The sequence below is a fragment of the Myotis yumanensis genome, unplaced genomic scaffold (assembly GCF_028538775.1).
Source record: "Myotis yumanensis isolate MYYU_CA2020_CCGP unplaced genomic scaffold, mMyoYum1.0.hap1 SCAF_16, whole genome shotgun sequence".
Classification (NCBI taxonomy): Eukaryota; Metazoa; Chordata; class Mammalia; order Chiroptera; family Vespertilionidae; genus Myotis; species Myotis yumanensis.
This window is the reverse complement of record NW_027223767.1, coordinates 40370230-40383637: the sequence shown is the minus strand read 5'-3', so window position 1 is coordinate 40383637 and position 13408 is coordinate 40370230. Positions and strand designations below refer to the sequence as shown.

The 13408-nt window shown below is 43.4% G+C and overlaps 1 protein-coding gene, 1 long non-coding RNA gene and 1 other non-coding gene across 3 annotated transcripts; 2 read left to right on the top strand and 1 right to left on the bottom strand.

Annotated features, from left to right (window-relative positions):
• Positions 1-3469: 3469 nt before the first annotated feature.
• LOC138994072 (uncharacterized) lies at positions 3470-5596 on the top strand. The gene is made up of 2 exons (XR_011468383.1): positions 3470-3879; positions 5480-5596. It is a non-coding gene; the product is annotated as an uncharacterized lncRNA (long non-coding RNA).
• On the top strand, positions 5260-5356 carry LOC138995229 (Z30 small nucleolar RNA). Its single transcript, XR_011468559.1, has one exon. It is a non-coding gene; the product is annotated as a Z30 small nucleolar RNA (small nucleolar RNA).
• Positions 5597-6294: 698 nt separating the features above from the next.
• Positions 6295-10316, bottom strand: PEX12 (peroxisomal biogenesis factor 12). Its single transcript, XM_070394039.1, has 3 exons — positions 9618-10316; positions 8724-9277; positions 6295-7658 (listed from the first exon to the last, which is right to left on the bottom strand). Exons 1-3 carry the CDS (start codon positions 9741-9743, stop codon positions 7259-7261), a joined length of 1080 nt encoding a protein of 359 aa, XP_070250140.1. The 5' UTR covers positions 9744-10316; the 3' UTR covers positions 6295-7258.
• Positions 10317-13408: the final 3092 nt, after the last annotated feature.

The window sequence follows — 13408 nt, the reverse complement described above, 5'->3', positions numbered from 1 at the left end:
GGAGGCAGTGTCTGACCTAGAGACAGAGATTGCTGTGGCCGCAAGAAATGGGGCAGCCAGTGAAAACTGGAAGAGGCAGAAATGAATGATTCCCTACAGCTCCCCATCTCTGTCCTAAGGAGCACAGCCCTGCCAACATCTTGATTTCTGACCAATAAACTGATGTCAGACTCATAGCTGTGAGAAAATAAATTTCTGCTTTTTAAGCAACCAAGTTTGTGGTAATTTGTTATAGCGGCTACACAAAACTAATATACGCATCTCCTTCTAAATTGAAGCATCAAAGAATTCTGTGCTTCCACTTCAATTTGTTTATGATGAAATGACATTCTTAAATAGGTTTCTGGACATCCCTAGGTTGTCTTGTTTTTTTATTTTTAACTGAGGTTACATTTCTATGAAGTTCTGCTTTGCTGGCATTACCCTTTATATATGTTGGCTGAATAGTTTCAGGATAGGAGGCAGAATGGATGCTATAATCAGCACAGTAGCACCATAAACTCTAAAAGCCTGCCCTCAGCCTCAACTTTAACTGATTTTCATTAACTTCACTTCTAAATTCAGTCTTTTAGTTCTACCACCAACCTTAATTCCCAGCCTCACACTCACATTGCAATCTCCCTTTCCTTTTAGAAAGATAAAAATGACCATTCTTTACTGGACATGTGCATTTTGGTACAAAGTGGGAGCTTTTAAGAAGAAATTGAGATTACAAGGAAGAGATGGAGTTCAAAGCCAGCTTTATCTAATACAAATGTTCCTGCTCCTTCCACTGCCTTTCACCTTTGGGATTCTGCCTTCAAGTTTTGGAGTCTTCAAAATCAGAACTCTACCTCAGTATCTCCCCCTTTTCTTCCCGGTCCACAGGAAGAACATTATTTGGATAGGAGAACCAGGAGCCAGATTGTGGTTTCCTTATTCTTCTTCAATGCACTATAAGGGACCAAATCAGAAGAAGGAGGGAAACATGTGAAAGATGAGCGAAGAGTTTCTCTTCCTTCTTCAGAATTCCTTAGTCAGGTCCCCTGGCTATAAACTGTTACAGGTTATCACTCCAGGGAGCGTCTCACATCAAATGTCCATGCTACAAAATAATTGGAAACCATCAGCTCGCAGTGCTTTTCCTAGGTCCTGGGAAAGTGAGCTGGCCGTTCTGTTCACAATTGGCTAAGAACTACCGTGGAGTCCCAATTTATTTCAGATATATTTATTCACTAAGAATTTCAATTTATCAGCATAGTTATGGCACAGCCCTAATACAAATACCAACCTCCCTCCTAAATTCATTCACAGAGATAATTCAAAGACTGTAGAGAACAGGGACCCAGAACAAAAACGCCAGTTCCACCAAGCTACACTACCTAACTCTGGGTCTCTTAACTTTCATTCATCCTTCATTTAAGTACCTAGGGTGTTTAAATCTTAGGTCTGGCACTGAGTGTGATGCTTACAAATATAGTCCATATGCATGACCACAACACAATAGTGCCACTCCGGAGAGCTAGAAATGTAAGAAGAGTGTTTTCTTTGGGTGTTCCGAGGAGTGACAATAACTATGCTTGCGAGAATAAGACTTCATAAATGAGATGGTATATGAACTGGAACCTGTAGATAAGAATGCACCAAGCCCTAGCTGGTTTGGCTCAATGGATAGAGTGTTGGCCTGCAGACTGAAGGGTCCCGGGTTCGATTCTGGCCAAGGGCACATGCCTGGGTTGCAGGCTTGATCCCCAGTAGGGGGCATGCAGGAGGCAGCTGATCAGTGATTCTCTCTCATCATTGATGTTTCTATCTCTCTATCCCTCTCTTCCTCTCTGAAATCAATAAAAATATTTAAAAAAAGAGAATGCACCAGGCTGAGGGAGATGGAGATGCAGAGAAAACAGTACATGCAAAGGCAAAGTTTCTCTCTTTTTTTAAACAAGATTTCTAGATGTTGGGTTCTAAGCATTTTTTTAAAAATCGATTTTAGAGAGGGAGAGAGGAAGAGAAAGAGAGAGAGAGATTGCTCAATTGCCTTCCATAGGTGCTCAGGGATCAAACCCACAACCTAGATACATGCCCCAACTGGGAATCAAACCTACAGCCTTTTGGTGAATGGAATCATGCTTCAATCAGTTGAGCCACCCGGCCAGGGCAAGGCACAGTCTCTTCACTGTCTAACCTCCTATCTTTAAAGTACAATGGAGTTCCTTGGTAGGTCTGGTACAGAAGACCCTTCGTTTTTCTCCATTCTTCCTTTTTATTTTTTCATGTCCTTCTACCCACCCCTGTCCAACACTCATCACAATCCTCATGCTGCTTATCACATGCTACCTCTCCATTTCCACTACCACAGCCCTAATTTAGGCTCTTATTAGTTCTCACCTGAACCATTGCAATCCCTTTCAATAGCTTCCTTCAACTAATTGAAAAACACAGTCGGATGCTGAATTTTCTAAAGTACAGCTCTGATCACCTGTCTTCTTGGGACCTCAATCTTTAAATCATTCTCCAGAGTAGTCTAATCTATACAGCCAGCAAACACCATCCTTAACAAAGTCTTAACCCGTTTTTCAACTTTCCTACCATCCTCCTTCTTTAACACTATCATTGGTTTTCAAACTTTGGTGTGACTCAGGACCACTCATGGGGCTCTTATTAAAAATATGCATGCTTGGGCTCCACCCCAGAAATCTGATTAAGTCTGGGTTTACCCCAGGCGTTTTTATTTTTTGTGTGGTATGTTTTTGATGGAGGACATTTATATAGTTGTTTCCTCCTGGTGTTGCTAACTCACCAATTTTTGAGAAACACTACACGTTTCAACTTCAAATTTGGTCAGCTCCCCCCATGTATTCTCATTTAATTCGGTAATTATTCCTACTCCCAGAATCTCCTAATTCTCAACCCACCCCCCGCCCCCCCCGACCCCGCGATCCATCTTTCAAGACCCAGATTTAATGCCATCTCTTCCGGGAAGTCTTTCCTGCTCTCCTTCACACTTCTTTGATATTTAGCTGCACTTTTCTTGCGGCACCTCTTGTTTACTTAGGAAGCGTCCAAGAGCCCGACCTGCCAGGAAGGTCCCTCTGGACAGAGAGGGACACATTCATCTAAGTCCACCCCAACCCCTAGCCCTCACGCGGCCAGGCGGACAAGTGTAATAAACAACGTTGGATCGCTCCATCAATAGTTCTTCCCGGAAACGGAAACCCAGGGCACAACTGCCTCCGATGAAACCACCCGGGATAACCGTCGTCCTGAGGCCCGAGGGCGGGCGAGAACTGCTCTGAGTCCGGCGTAAAGCGCCTGCCCCAATTCTGAAGATGGAGCCGCCTGGAAACCGAGGGACGGAAAAGGGGTTTGCGCCCTCCGGCTCGCTCCACCCCTAATGCTCGCCTCGCCCTCCGATTGGTTGCTCCTTGCACGTGACCCGCTGGCCGCCGCGGGATTGGTTGTCTTGCAGAGGCCGCAGTGGGTGGTGGGATGCCGGTGGGGACTGGAGGCGGAGGCCGGTGGAAAGCCGGAGCTGTTGTCTTGGAGGGAGGGCTGGGAGCCTAGCAGTCGGCTCCGCGAGCCTTCGCCGGCTGGGCCAGCCTCCTGAGAGTCTAGGGCGTAGGAGTTCTGGCATTTTCCAAATGGGGCTTAGGACTCTTGCCCGGGTCTGGTGTGAGCCCTGGCTCCGGCCTTACCCGCCTTTCCCCGCAAGGACGGCTTTTCTGTCTTCCTTGGAGTTGATGGGGTTTGGACCATGTGATTTATTTTTGACGGTCCCCTGCGTGTAAGCCTTGGTTGTCTGCGCAGGGCGCCGTGCAGAGCGCCAGGAGGTGGGGGCGGGGCGGGGGGAGGGTTTAGAGATGCTTGCGATGTGGTCCTTACCTACGTGACGCGTTGGAGGTAAGTCGGCTGATGCCTTTCTAATCTAGCAGTTTAGGATTTAGTAGTGAGGGTCGTGCATTGACTGAGTTAAACGCTCATTTATTGAGCCTCCTCCTATGCACCATTCTGAGTGCAGTGGATGCAAAGGCCAGTAAGACTCAGTCCTGGTTCTTTAGGAACCCTGTGATGGGGTGGTGGGGATCGTGAATAAATGGCGTTTGATGCGTGTTGTGGGGGTAAAGACTCAGAGGAGGGAGGGGATGACTGAGGAGTTAGGGACCACTTAACAGGGAGAGAGAGAAGGTGACAATTGAGTAAGGTTTTAAGGCTGTAATTAGGCGCTCTCCCCATGGAAAGGGGCGGGGAAGCATTCCAGTTGGCGCAGTGTACTAAGGAGGAAAATTAGGAAAGTATATTTGTGTAGAGGATGATGAGATAAAGGCTCAAGCATAACCCCTGTAAAACAGACGCTTTTAGTTTCCCTCTTTATGGAGTTTAGTTGCTAAATGGCAAACAGACCGATTGTCAGTTTTATGGAAAATCAACCTATTGATGCTTATAGATGGCTGAAGCATGTGGTGTCTCCAGAATTGTTAGATACTGTCAATACCATGCTGAAAGGCTGGAAAGGGTGGCGTGTGATCCTAGTACTTTTCCACGTCAATGATTGTGTATCAGCAGGTGCCATTTAGAATAAATGAAATGCAGTCAGCCTTTTCATTCAGAAATTAATTGTTCAGGTCGTGAATTATCCAGGCTTTCCCTTTTTTCCTTTATCTTGCTCATGTCCTGGAGGAAAATGAAATTAAACCTTATATTTAGCTGATAGTCGAAAAATATAAATCTGGTAATCAGGCCTCAGTTCTCTTTCCAGCTGATGTTAATTTGCTATGGACCTTAGGCACATCATAGCCTCTCTAGGTCTTAGACTCTTAAGATAGAAGATCCTGGTATAACAAATTTATGACTAGTTTTTATCTTTATGTGCAGCATGATTGTAAATCAAAATATATTTTAAATGAACTGGAGTTTACTTTATAAGAGAATTTAGTATAAAAATCTTTTGTAAAGCTTTTGCTTAAGAACTTATCTCTAAATCCCTTTGCAGGCATCTGAAATTTTATCTTGCAGTGTGTTTGAGCTCATTAAAAAAAAAAAGTTTTTTTTTTAAACTGTAAGTGCTTATCCACTCACCTGTATTTCAAAAACAAAAAAGCTTCCCCAAACAAAACTTGTTCAACTTTGCATTTTTGTACAGTAGAGTTACTTAAACCAAAGCATAAAATGGTTGCAATTTAAACTTATCTAAAAAGAAGGTTTTATTTTTTTCATGGGTAAACCTAAGTTTTTTTAGAAGTGAAAATACTCTTAGATAAAACAAGGCGGTGAAATGCAATGATGCGATGATGAGTGAAGTATAGTCTGACCTGGTATTGCCATTGCTTCAGTGTTGGCTCTGACCAGGGTGTGATCACTTAATCTTCTCTCTGAGCTGAGTCTGTTTATGGTTTTCCCACATTGGTATGTTCTAGCCTATTTGGATACTGGTTTTATTATGTATATGAGTGTTTCTTTGGTATCTGTTTGAATTTTACTGATACTTTGTTTTCCTTCTTAGGTTGAGGTGAAAAATCTGGCTTTGATACCTTCATGGAGTACTACGTTATTTCAATCCTGAATCTGGTTCAGTTCTCTTATTGACTTATTATATTAAAAAATGTTTTTTAAATTGCTATTTGCTTTGGTAAAACCTTGCTGTTTAACAAGAATTCTTGCAACTATCCCATATACCCTTTTTATTTATAAAAATAAAAGCGTAATATGCTAATTAGACCTGATGGCCTTTCAGACGACCTTCCGGATGAAGCCGAGCAAGCCACCACGGCTGCAAGGGCCGAGCCCCTTGCACAAATTTCATGCATTGGGCCTCTAGTGATACATAAAAGTGTTAATATTTTAAAATCCATAGGATGTTCCATTTCAGAATTTAGTTTTATCACCTTAGTGCTATTAGAGAATGTTTGTCCTTTGAATGGCTAAAATGAGTTAAAATACTGGGAAACACCTATCTCAGCAGAGGCACCTACAAATTACTTTCATCCTTCCTCATCTAGTTATGATTTTTTAATCCATATTTTTTCATCAATTTGTCAATCCAGGCCTGAATTTTTCTACATAGGCAACTTAAAGTGTTTTTGTAGTCTTTCTAATACAAGACATTTCGAACAAGGCTGAATGCTGAATTCTTGCTGTTGGAGTAGAGGACTTTCCCCCCAATTACTGGATTAGCAAAAAACCCCACAAAATGTTAATACAAAAATACCCCCAAAAGTCAAAGGTTGTCTGAATGAAAAAAAAAACAAAAAAACACCTCAAGTAATCTTTCATTTTCTGTACAATCATGACAACATGGAACAGTTCTTTGCCAAAAAACATTTATTCTTGAAATGTATTTAAGCGTTTCATAGAAACTTTAGTAATAGCCAGAATTATTCATGCCAGTTTAGCAAACTCTTAATAGCAAGGAGAAAGGGCTTATTAAAGGAGCCTTTCTTTACACATAGATGAGTATTTTACTTCATCTCTTTTTAATATTTATTGATTTTAGAGAGAGAGGAAGGCAGAGGGAGAGATAGGCTGCCTGTTGCATGCCCCTCACTGGGGACTTGAGCCTACAACCCAGGCATGTGCCCTGACTGGGAATTGAACCGGTGACCTCTTGGTGCTTGTGCTGATGCTCAACCACTGAGCCATACCACCTAGGCCTTACTTCATCTCTTCATTGCTTATTAGTTTTGCTTTCTCACCAAAATCTATATATACACTTCACCTTAATTTTCCTTTAACCAGTTTCCCAAGAAAGACTCATAAAGAAATCTTTAAAAGTTGATAAATTACAGCAGACATTACATAACAAATGGGTCACAGTATATAGGAGGTATTGCTTTTCAAAAGAGTAAGCCCACTTTTCACATTGTAAACTGATAAAACCTCTTCCTCATAGGCAAATGAAAACTTTTTTAAATACAAGGTCTGCTTCCCCTTCACCACCCACTTTATGAGGTCTAACATGGGTTTTTCCTGAGAGCTTCTATACCTCTTTGTTCTTTAAGGAAAAGCTTCTGTACTGATTATCCTCTTTTATCCACTTCTATACTGACCCTCAATTCTCTTACTCTAATCAGCTTGGTTAACTTTAAATTGGGGCCTCGAGAGCAGGTTAGAAGGTTAAATCCATGGGTATATCCTTTTAAAGAAATCCATTATAATTTTTTAAAATTCATATAATTATGAATAGAGGCTAAGAAGTACCAAATAACGCCGTGTACCATGCTGAAAACCAGCCCTGTGGCCTTCTGGCCAATGATTTTCCTGCGAGGTAAGATGCTAATCCCTTTCAGTTGTCAGGGGAGTACAGTTTAATTAGATGTTGTACTTCTGTTGGATAACCTGTGATGGGACAAGCCTGGTGAGTCCTCACGTAACTGAACACACAGCGATAGCAAAACACATAGCCAGAGGTGGCAAGAACAGTGTCATTCACCCGGGTTTTACGACACAGTGGGCACACAGTCTTCATTTTGGGTAACAGGGGAGAATCAGAATTGTAGTCTAGGTGTACAGGTGGTGGTGGAGTAGGCAGGGCAGTCAGTGATTTGATGGTTTCTTGATTTTCAGATGAGTACCACCACTCAAGGAATTGCAGGAAGAATACACCAACAGACAAGCCAGTAGAGAGGGATAAGGCAACACCCCCCACAGCTTTTTTCAGAGTTGACTTGATCTTCTCACTAATACTGTTGGAAAATAGAACAAGAAGGCAAAAGGAGAAACTGTTTATTTAGGTACAATTGCAGAGTGACTAATAGAAATGTAGTTCTCACACTTTTCATCAGAATCACCAGTTCAGTTTGGGGAATGAACAGTTGCCAGACTGGCATTGTCTCCTTAAGGTTGAATTCTAAATGATTCCCTCTTTCTGACTAACAGTATTTTAGAAACCTAGGAGCAAAGCTTTGTTTTTAAAGACGAGGGATTTGTTGAGTGTTGAGAAGAAATTAGTGAGACATTGATTACATAGACCTTTTTGTGTATGTGTGGAAGATAGTATATCCAGAAAAAGAAACAACTCACTTAAAAAAAAAATTAACATCCCCGAAACCGGTTTGGCTCAGTGGATAGAGCGTCGGCCTGCGGACTGAAAGGTCCCAGGTTTGATTCCGGTCAAGGGCATGTGCTTGGGTTGCGGGCACGTCCCCAGTGGGAGATGTGCAGGAGGCAGCTGATCGATGTTTCTCTCTCATCGATGTTTCTAACTCTATCTCTCTCCCTTCCTCTCTGTAAAAAATCAATAAAATATATTTTTAAAAAAAATTTAATTTAGCAGCATTGAGGAATATATATTTAAACTTGTAGGAGGAGAAAAATAAAAAAAAAAACTTGTAGGAGAACATGAACACTAACTACAAGCAGTATAGCACCGTGGTTAAGAACAGTCGAGAATTGTGTTGATCTGCCTTGAATCTCAGCTCTGCCACCTTCTCGCTGTGTGGCCTTGACAAGGTACTTAGCTGCTAGGGCTTAGTTTCCTCAGCTGTGAAATGGGGCTAATGAATGAGTTGTGATGGGGATTGGGATAATGCATATAAAACAAACACCTAGCTCAGGGTCTGGCCATAGCAAGTGTAGTAGTTTTGATGAGGTTGCTTACCAGGATGGCAATCCTTGTTTTATGAACACAGAATTTTTCTATGATTTTATAAAAAAATCTCACTGTGGACTGAAGGAGGTGATTTCATAAAATTAAAGTAAGATTTTAGAATCTGTTCATCAAAGATTTGGGGGAAATGTTAAGGCCTTACCTCCTGGCTGGTTGCTGCATCATGCTGGCTTCAGCTGCTTTGTGCTCCAGGGCTTGTATATCCTGAACTGTAAGTCGACCCAGCCGAACTCCAGCCAGACCAAGTAGTGGTGAGTGATGCTGAGCTTTTCCTAGGATGTATCGAAGTTGTTGTACAAGAAACCAGCCTTCCCAGGCCATGTTAACAAATGGGTAGGCTGCCAGGAAGGCTCTGTAAAATTGTTTCCAGCGGGAAGAAGGGGGATGGATAGAATATTCATCCTCTTCTCTCAGGCTAGAAACCAGCTTCTCCAGCTTCACTTTCAGATAGGGAAGAAGAACCAGGAACATAATGGACTTCCAGAGCTGCTTCTTTGGGAGACCAGCACTGGCCAGTCTCTGAAGCTTGTGTGTGTCCCCCGTGACAATCCGCTTCAAGCCGTAAAAGTTTTCAGAAAATGAGGCACTGGTTTTAGACAGATAATGCTGCTGGAGCAGAAGATCCAGCAGGGTAAAGATTTCATCAAACCACCTCCAAAAGAAGCCATAGTGGGCAGGGTTTGATTCTGCAAGAACCTAAAGCGAAGTAGATATTAATAAATGAAATGCATTCCATTGCACAGCTACTATGCCTTATATTTGCATTCCCCTCATCCCCACACCCTCTAAATTCTACACTTTGAGATTAAACAGATCACTACTTTTGGGGCTTACCCTATCCTTCCTGCAGTGCTGGGCATTCATTACAGGGCTCTACACATCACAGGGGCTCAATAACCGTTAAATTATATGAATAATAGGATATGGATTATGTGCTAATGGGTAATTTCAAACCTAGACTCCAAGATAAACTCAAATTATTGGTTTGGTGTTTACCCAGACGTCCCTAAAACCATTTAGAGAATGAATACCTTACCTTGACCACATGCTGAAGAGCAGGTCTCACTGCTGTCATTAAACTGTCCTGTGCTACCACCTCAAAGATGGATGGCTGGTCATCCACCCCAGAAGCAGCTGTGATGTGAGCCCCGTGCTCGGCCATAGTTTTCTGCGTGCACTGGGTTTCACTTTGCTTCTAGTCAGCATGAACTTGTTTGGGGTATCCAGTGGGTGCTCAGTCTTAAAAGTAATCTTTCTGCAGGATATCCGAAACTCCTAATTCTCAATTTTTACAGGAACTGGAGGAGAAAAGACCACTTCTGGAGGCAGAGGGGACGGGTCTCAAGAAGGAAGTTAAGGCAGGACGTGGATGGAAGTGCCGTGTGGGGAACGGGTTACTTGCAAACGCTGCATCTCATAGGGCAGAGCGTGAGCATGGGGGAGAGGCAGGGGCCAGGAGGTCGGTCCTCTCGAGCTGCAGTCGTGGAAGCTGCGGATCGGGGGCTTCCAATCGCGAGGGCTCAAAAGCCGGCCTGTCCAGAGAAATCAGAGGTTGCTCGTGCGGGCCGGCACCCGAGGCCCGGCTCCAGCCGCCGGCTGGTGAGCGCCCGTCCTTGCGCGCTGACCCCAGGCGAGGCGCGAAGGACCCACGACGCCACATTTGACGGGAGGTCTCCGCTTTAGGACAGGAGCCGCACCCGGAAATAGAAGCCGCCCGCGGTGGGCAACAGCGGCCGGGGAGAGGCGTTCTAGCGCGGCCCCGAAACCGGAACTAGAAAACTCTATGACCCACGAGCACTTCCGCTTCCGCCCCCGCGGGCATGAAAGGGCGCTGGGCGATTCCCTCAGAGAGAAATTTTTGCTCCCTTTAGGTAGTTGGGTTCGCGGGCCGTCTCGGTAGGAAACCAGAGCTCTGAGTCTCTGCAGAGGTGTTTTTGACAAGATGTTTGGGGCGCCCATCTCTGACGCCGCGGGAACTTGGTCCCGCGGGCGGTGGAGCTGGGAGCGGAGGGATGAAGGGAATGCGGAGGTGGAAAGGCTCTCAGTGCGGGTGCAGCAGGTGTGATGGTGAATTTATATTATGCGCCGTTTGGAGAAGATTTGGTAAAGAAAGGTGATTAGGATGAGAACGGTTCCCGTGAAACCTCAAAATTTGGGAGTTTTGTTATTACATTTCGACCAAGCTGGTAGTTTACCATCGTTGTCTACGTTTGGTTGTATTCTAGAATAAACTCTTAGTTACTTTCTACCCTAGATAAAAAACGATTCCGATCTTTGTACACGGGAGGGTGTGTCCTATTAGCTATAAGAATAGAGTGCTAAGTCGAAGGAATCCTGATAAATTCCACCAGCAGGAACTGGGGAAGCGTGACAGAAAAGGCACTTTTCATTGTGTACCAAAGTTGGTGTAATTTACCTTACGGTTTGCAAAGTGCTCTTATGCAACTTTACCTCATTTGCATTGCTAATGCAGGCTTATTGAATTTGGATAAAAGTTCAAGTTCGACCTGTCTTCTCTCTCCAGAACTCCTCCCTGACCCCTGGCCTAAATAGGTAGAATATAGAAGGTATTACTCACTGCCCAGAGGACCTTAGGGTATATAGATAGGTAACTGCTTTGCAAAATGAGAACCCTCAGAAACAAGGTTTGGCTTTGGTTATTTGAATAGAAAGAAATATCTTGCAAGTTAACCGTAATTATACTTCTAAAAGGTGTTTACCAAAATGCCTGCTAAAAAGTTACATTGATAAAGATTTTTACCTTATGGAGCTTAAAGACTAGACATAATGTATCTATAAAGTACTTGGTACAGGTTAGGTGCTTGATTGACGGTAGCGAACAACATGCAGGAGGCAACCAATCGATGTGTTTCACATTAATATTTCTCTCTTTCCCTCTTCCACTCTCTCTAAATCAATGGAAAAATATCCTCAGGTGAGGATTAAAAAACAACAAAACATACATAATATCTACACTATAATGGAGTTTACAGTCTAGTTGGGGAGGAAAATAAACTAATATATAATTTATAAATTGAATAAGAGGGATGGGATAGGAGAGGACCCTGGGTAATCAGGGAGTGCCTTTCTGAGGAGATTGCACTTAAACTGAGACCAAATTATGAGCCAGCCATGTGAGGAGTTGGGGAGGAAGAATATTAGGCAGGAGGAGGAGTATTTATGGAGGCCCTAAGGTGGGAAAGAACTTGGCATATTTGAGTGTTACAATAGCGAGCAAAAGGGGAATATGAGGAATGAGGAGTGACTGAGAGGCATAAAATGATATTAGAGAGGTAGGCAGGGGCCAAACCATCCATGCAGGCACTAAGGGCCAAGGAAGGAGTCTGTAGCAATTGATATTATTGACCACTCATTCATTCAATAAATTCTGGGGAGGGGGGCTAGGCCACAGAAATGGAAGAGTGAACAGATTGATATACTTCCTACTTTCATGAAATTATAAAAAGCACCCTGAAACATAACTGTCTGCTTTTCCTTCTGCCTCTGATTACTCATTTTTTGGAAGGTTTTTATTTTATTTTAATACAATTGATTTTTTAAAAAATATATTTTATTGATTTTTTACAGAGAGGAAGGGAGAGGGATAGAAAGTTAGAAACATCGATCAGCTGCCTCCTTCACACCCCCCACTGGGGATGTGCCGGAAACCAAGGTACATGCCCTTGACCCAAATCGAACCCAGGACCCTTCAGTCCGCAGGTCTATGCTCTATCCACTGAGCAAAACCGGTCAGGGCTCTCCATATTTTTTAAAAAGGTTTTATTTTAGAGCAGTTGTTTTAGGTTCACAGCAAAATCGAGGGTAAGATACAGAGATGTCTAATTTGTGGTTAACAAAAAGAACTTCACCTTTGTGTAAGCAAGCCTATTACATGCGAGGTGCAGAATGTACTCTATCCCAGTTAAGCTCCACAAAACCACGAGAGGGTGTAAATCATTTGAGATGTCATTTCGCAGACAAGGAAACTAAGATGGAGGAGAACTGAGGCAACTTTGCTAGTGACATTCAGGGCAGCGATTTCAACCCAGACCTGCTGCCATCTCACCCTTTCCCTTTGCACCACTCCCCTCTAGTGCCAGCCAGGCCCATGCAGGCCTGGGCTGCATCAACCCTGTCCGCGCTCCTCACCTGGCCAGGAAGTTAGCTGAGTGCTGGGGTCCAACCCCAGCAGGTTCAGGGGTCCCCAAAGGTGTGGATGGAGTCGGCTAAGAAGGGATGACAGGGAGAGACAGCCTTCAGTTGATCAGTAGCCTAGTCAGGACCTCTAGCCAGGATCTCCAGCCAAGTTCTGGTTAGGATCTGATTAGGATCTGAATTTTATTGTCTTGTTACATCTGTATTTATACCAGTTGATTTTAATCCTGTCAATTTCTATTGCAAAGGTTAGGGCGTTTCTTGTCTCCATTCCAGGGAGTAAAGATTATGTAGCTTAAGCGTGATTGTTCATAGTTAAAATGATTAACTATCTGCCTGGCACTTAGTTAAGGGGTTGTATCCCCTCCCTAACCTCAGGGAAAAATCCCCACCTGGGGAAACAACCTTTCTCGGAGAGGTGACCTTGGTTAAAACACATAGCGCTAAGGGGAGCAAACATATTAAGAACAATATGCTATATATGCCAGGTCCCTTGAAACATATGCTGTGCAGATGTTTCTTTCCTGCAGCGACTGTGTCAAGCAGCAAGGATGGACCGGCTTCCGGCAGCTGAGTTGGTTTTTCTTTAGGAAAGGAACAGAGTATTTCAGTGTGTTAGTTTTTAGAGAACTGTGCGCGAGGAAACAAATCCCAGAGAATGTCAGCTTGCTT

Bases quoted from the DNA above. Each gene is read 5' to 3' on its own strand.
- PEX12 (XM_070394039.1), bottom strand. From the start codon at position 9,743: ATGGCCGAGCACGGGGCTCACATCACAGCTGCTTCTGGGGTGGATGAC. The intron at 9,278-9,617 runs GTAAGGTATTCA...ACTTCGCTTTAG, and splicing joins CTCTTCAGCATGTGGTCAAG to GTTCTTGCAGAATCAAACCC. The intron at 7,659-8,723 runs GTAAGGCCTTAA...ATTTTCCAACAG, and splicing joins ATGCAGCAACCAGCCAGGAG to TATTAGTGAGAAGATCAAGT.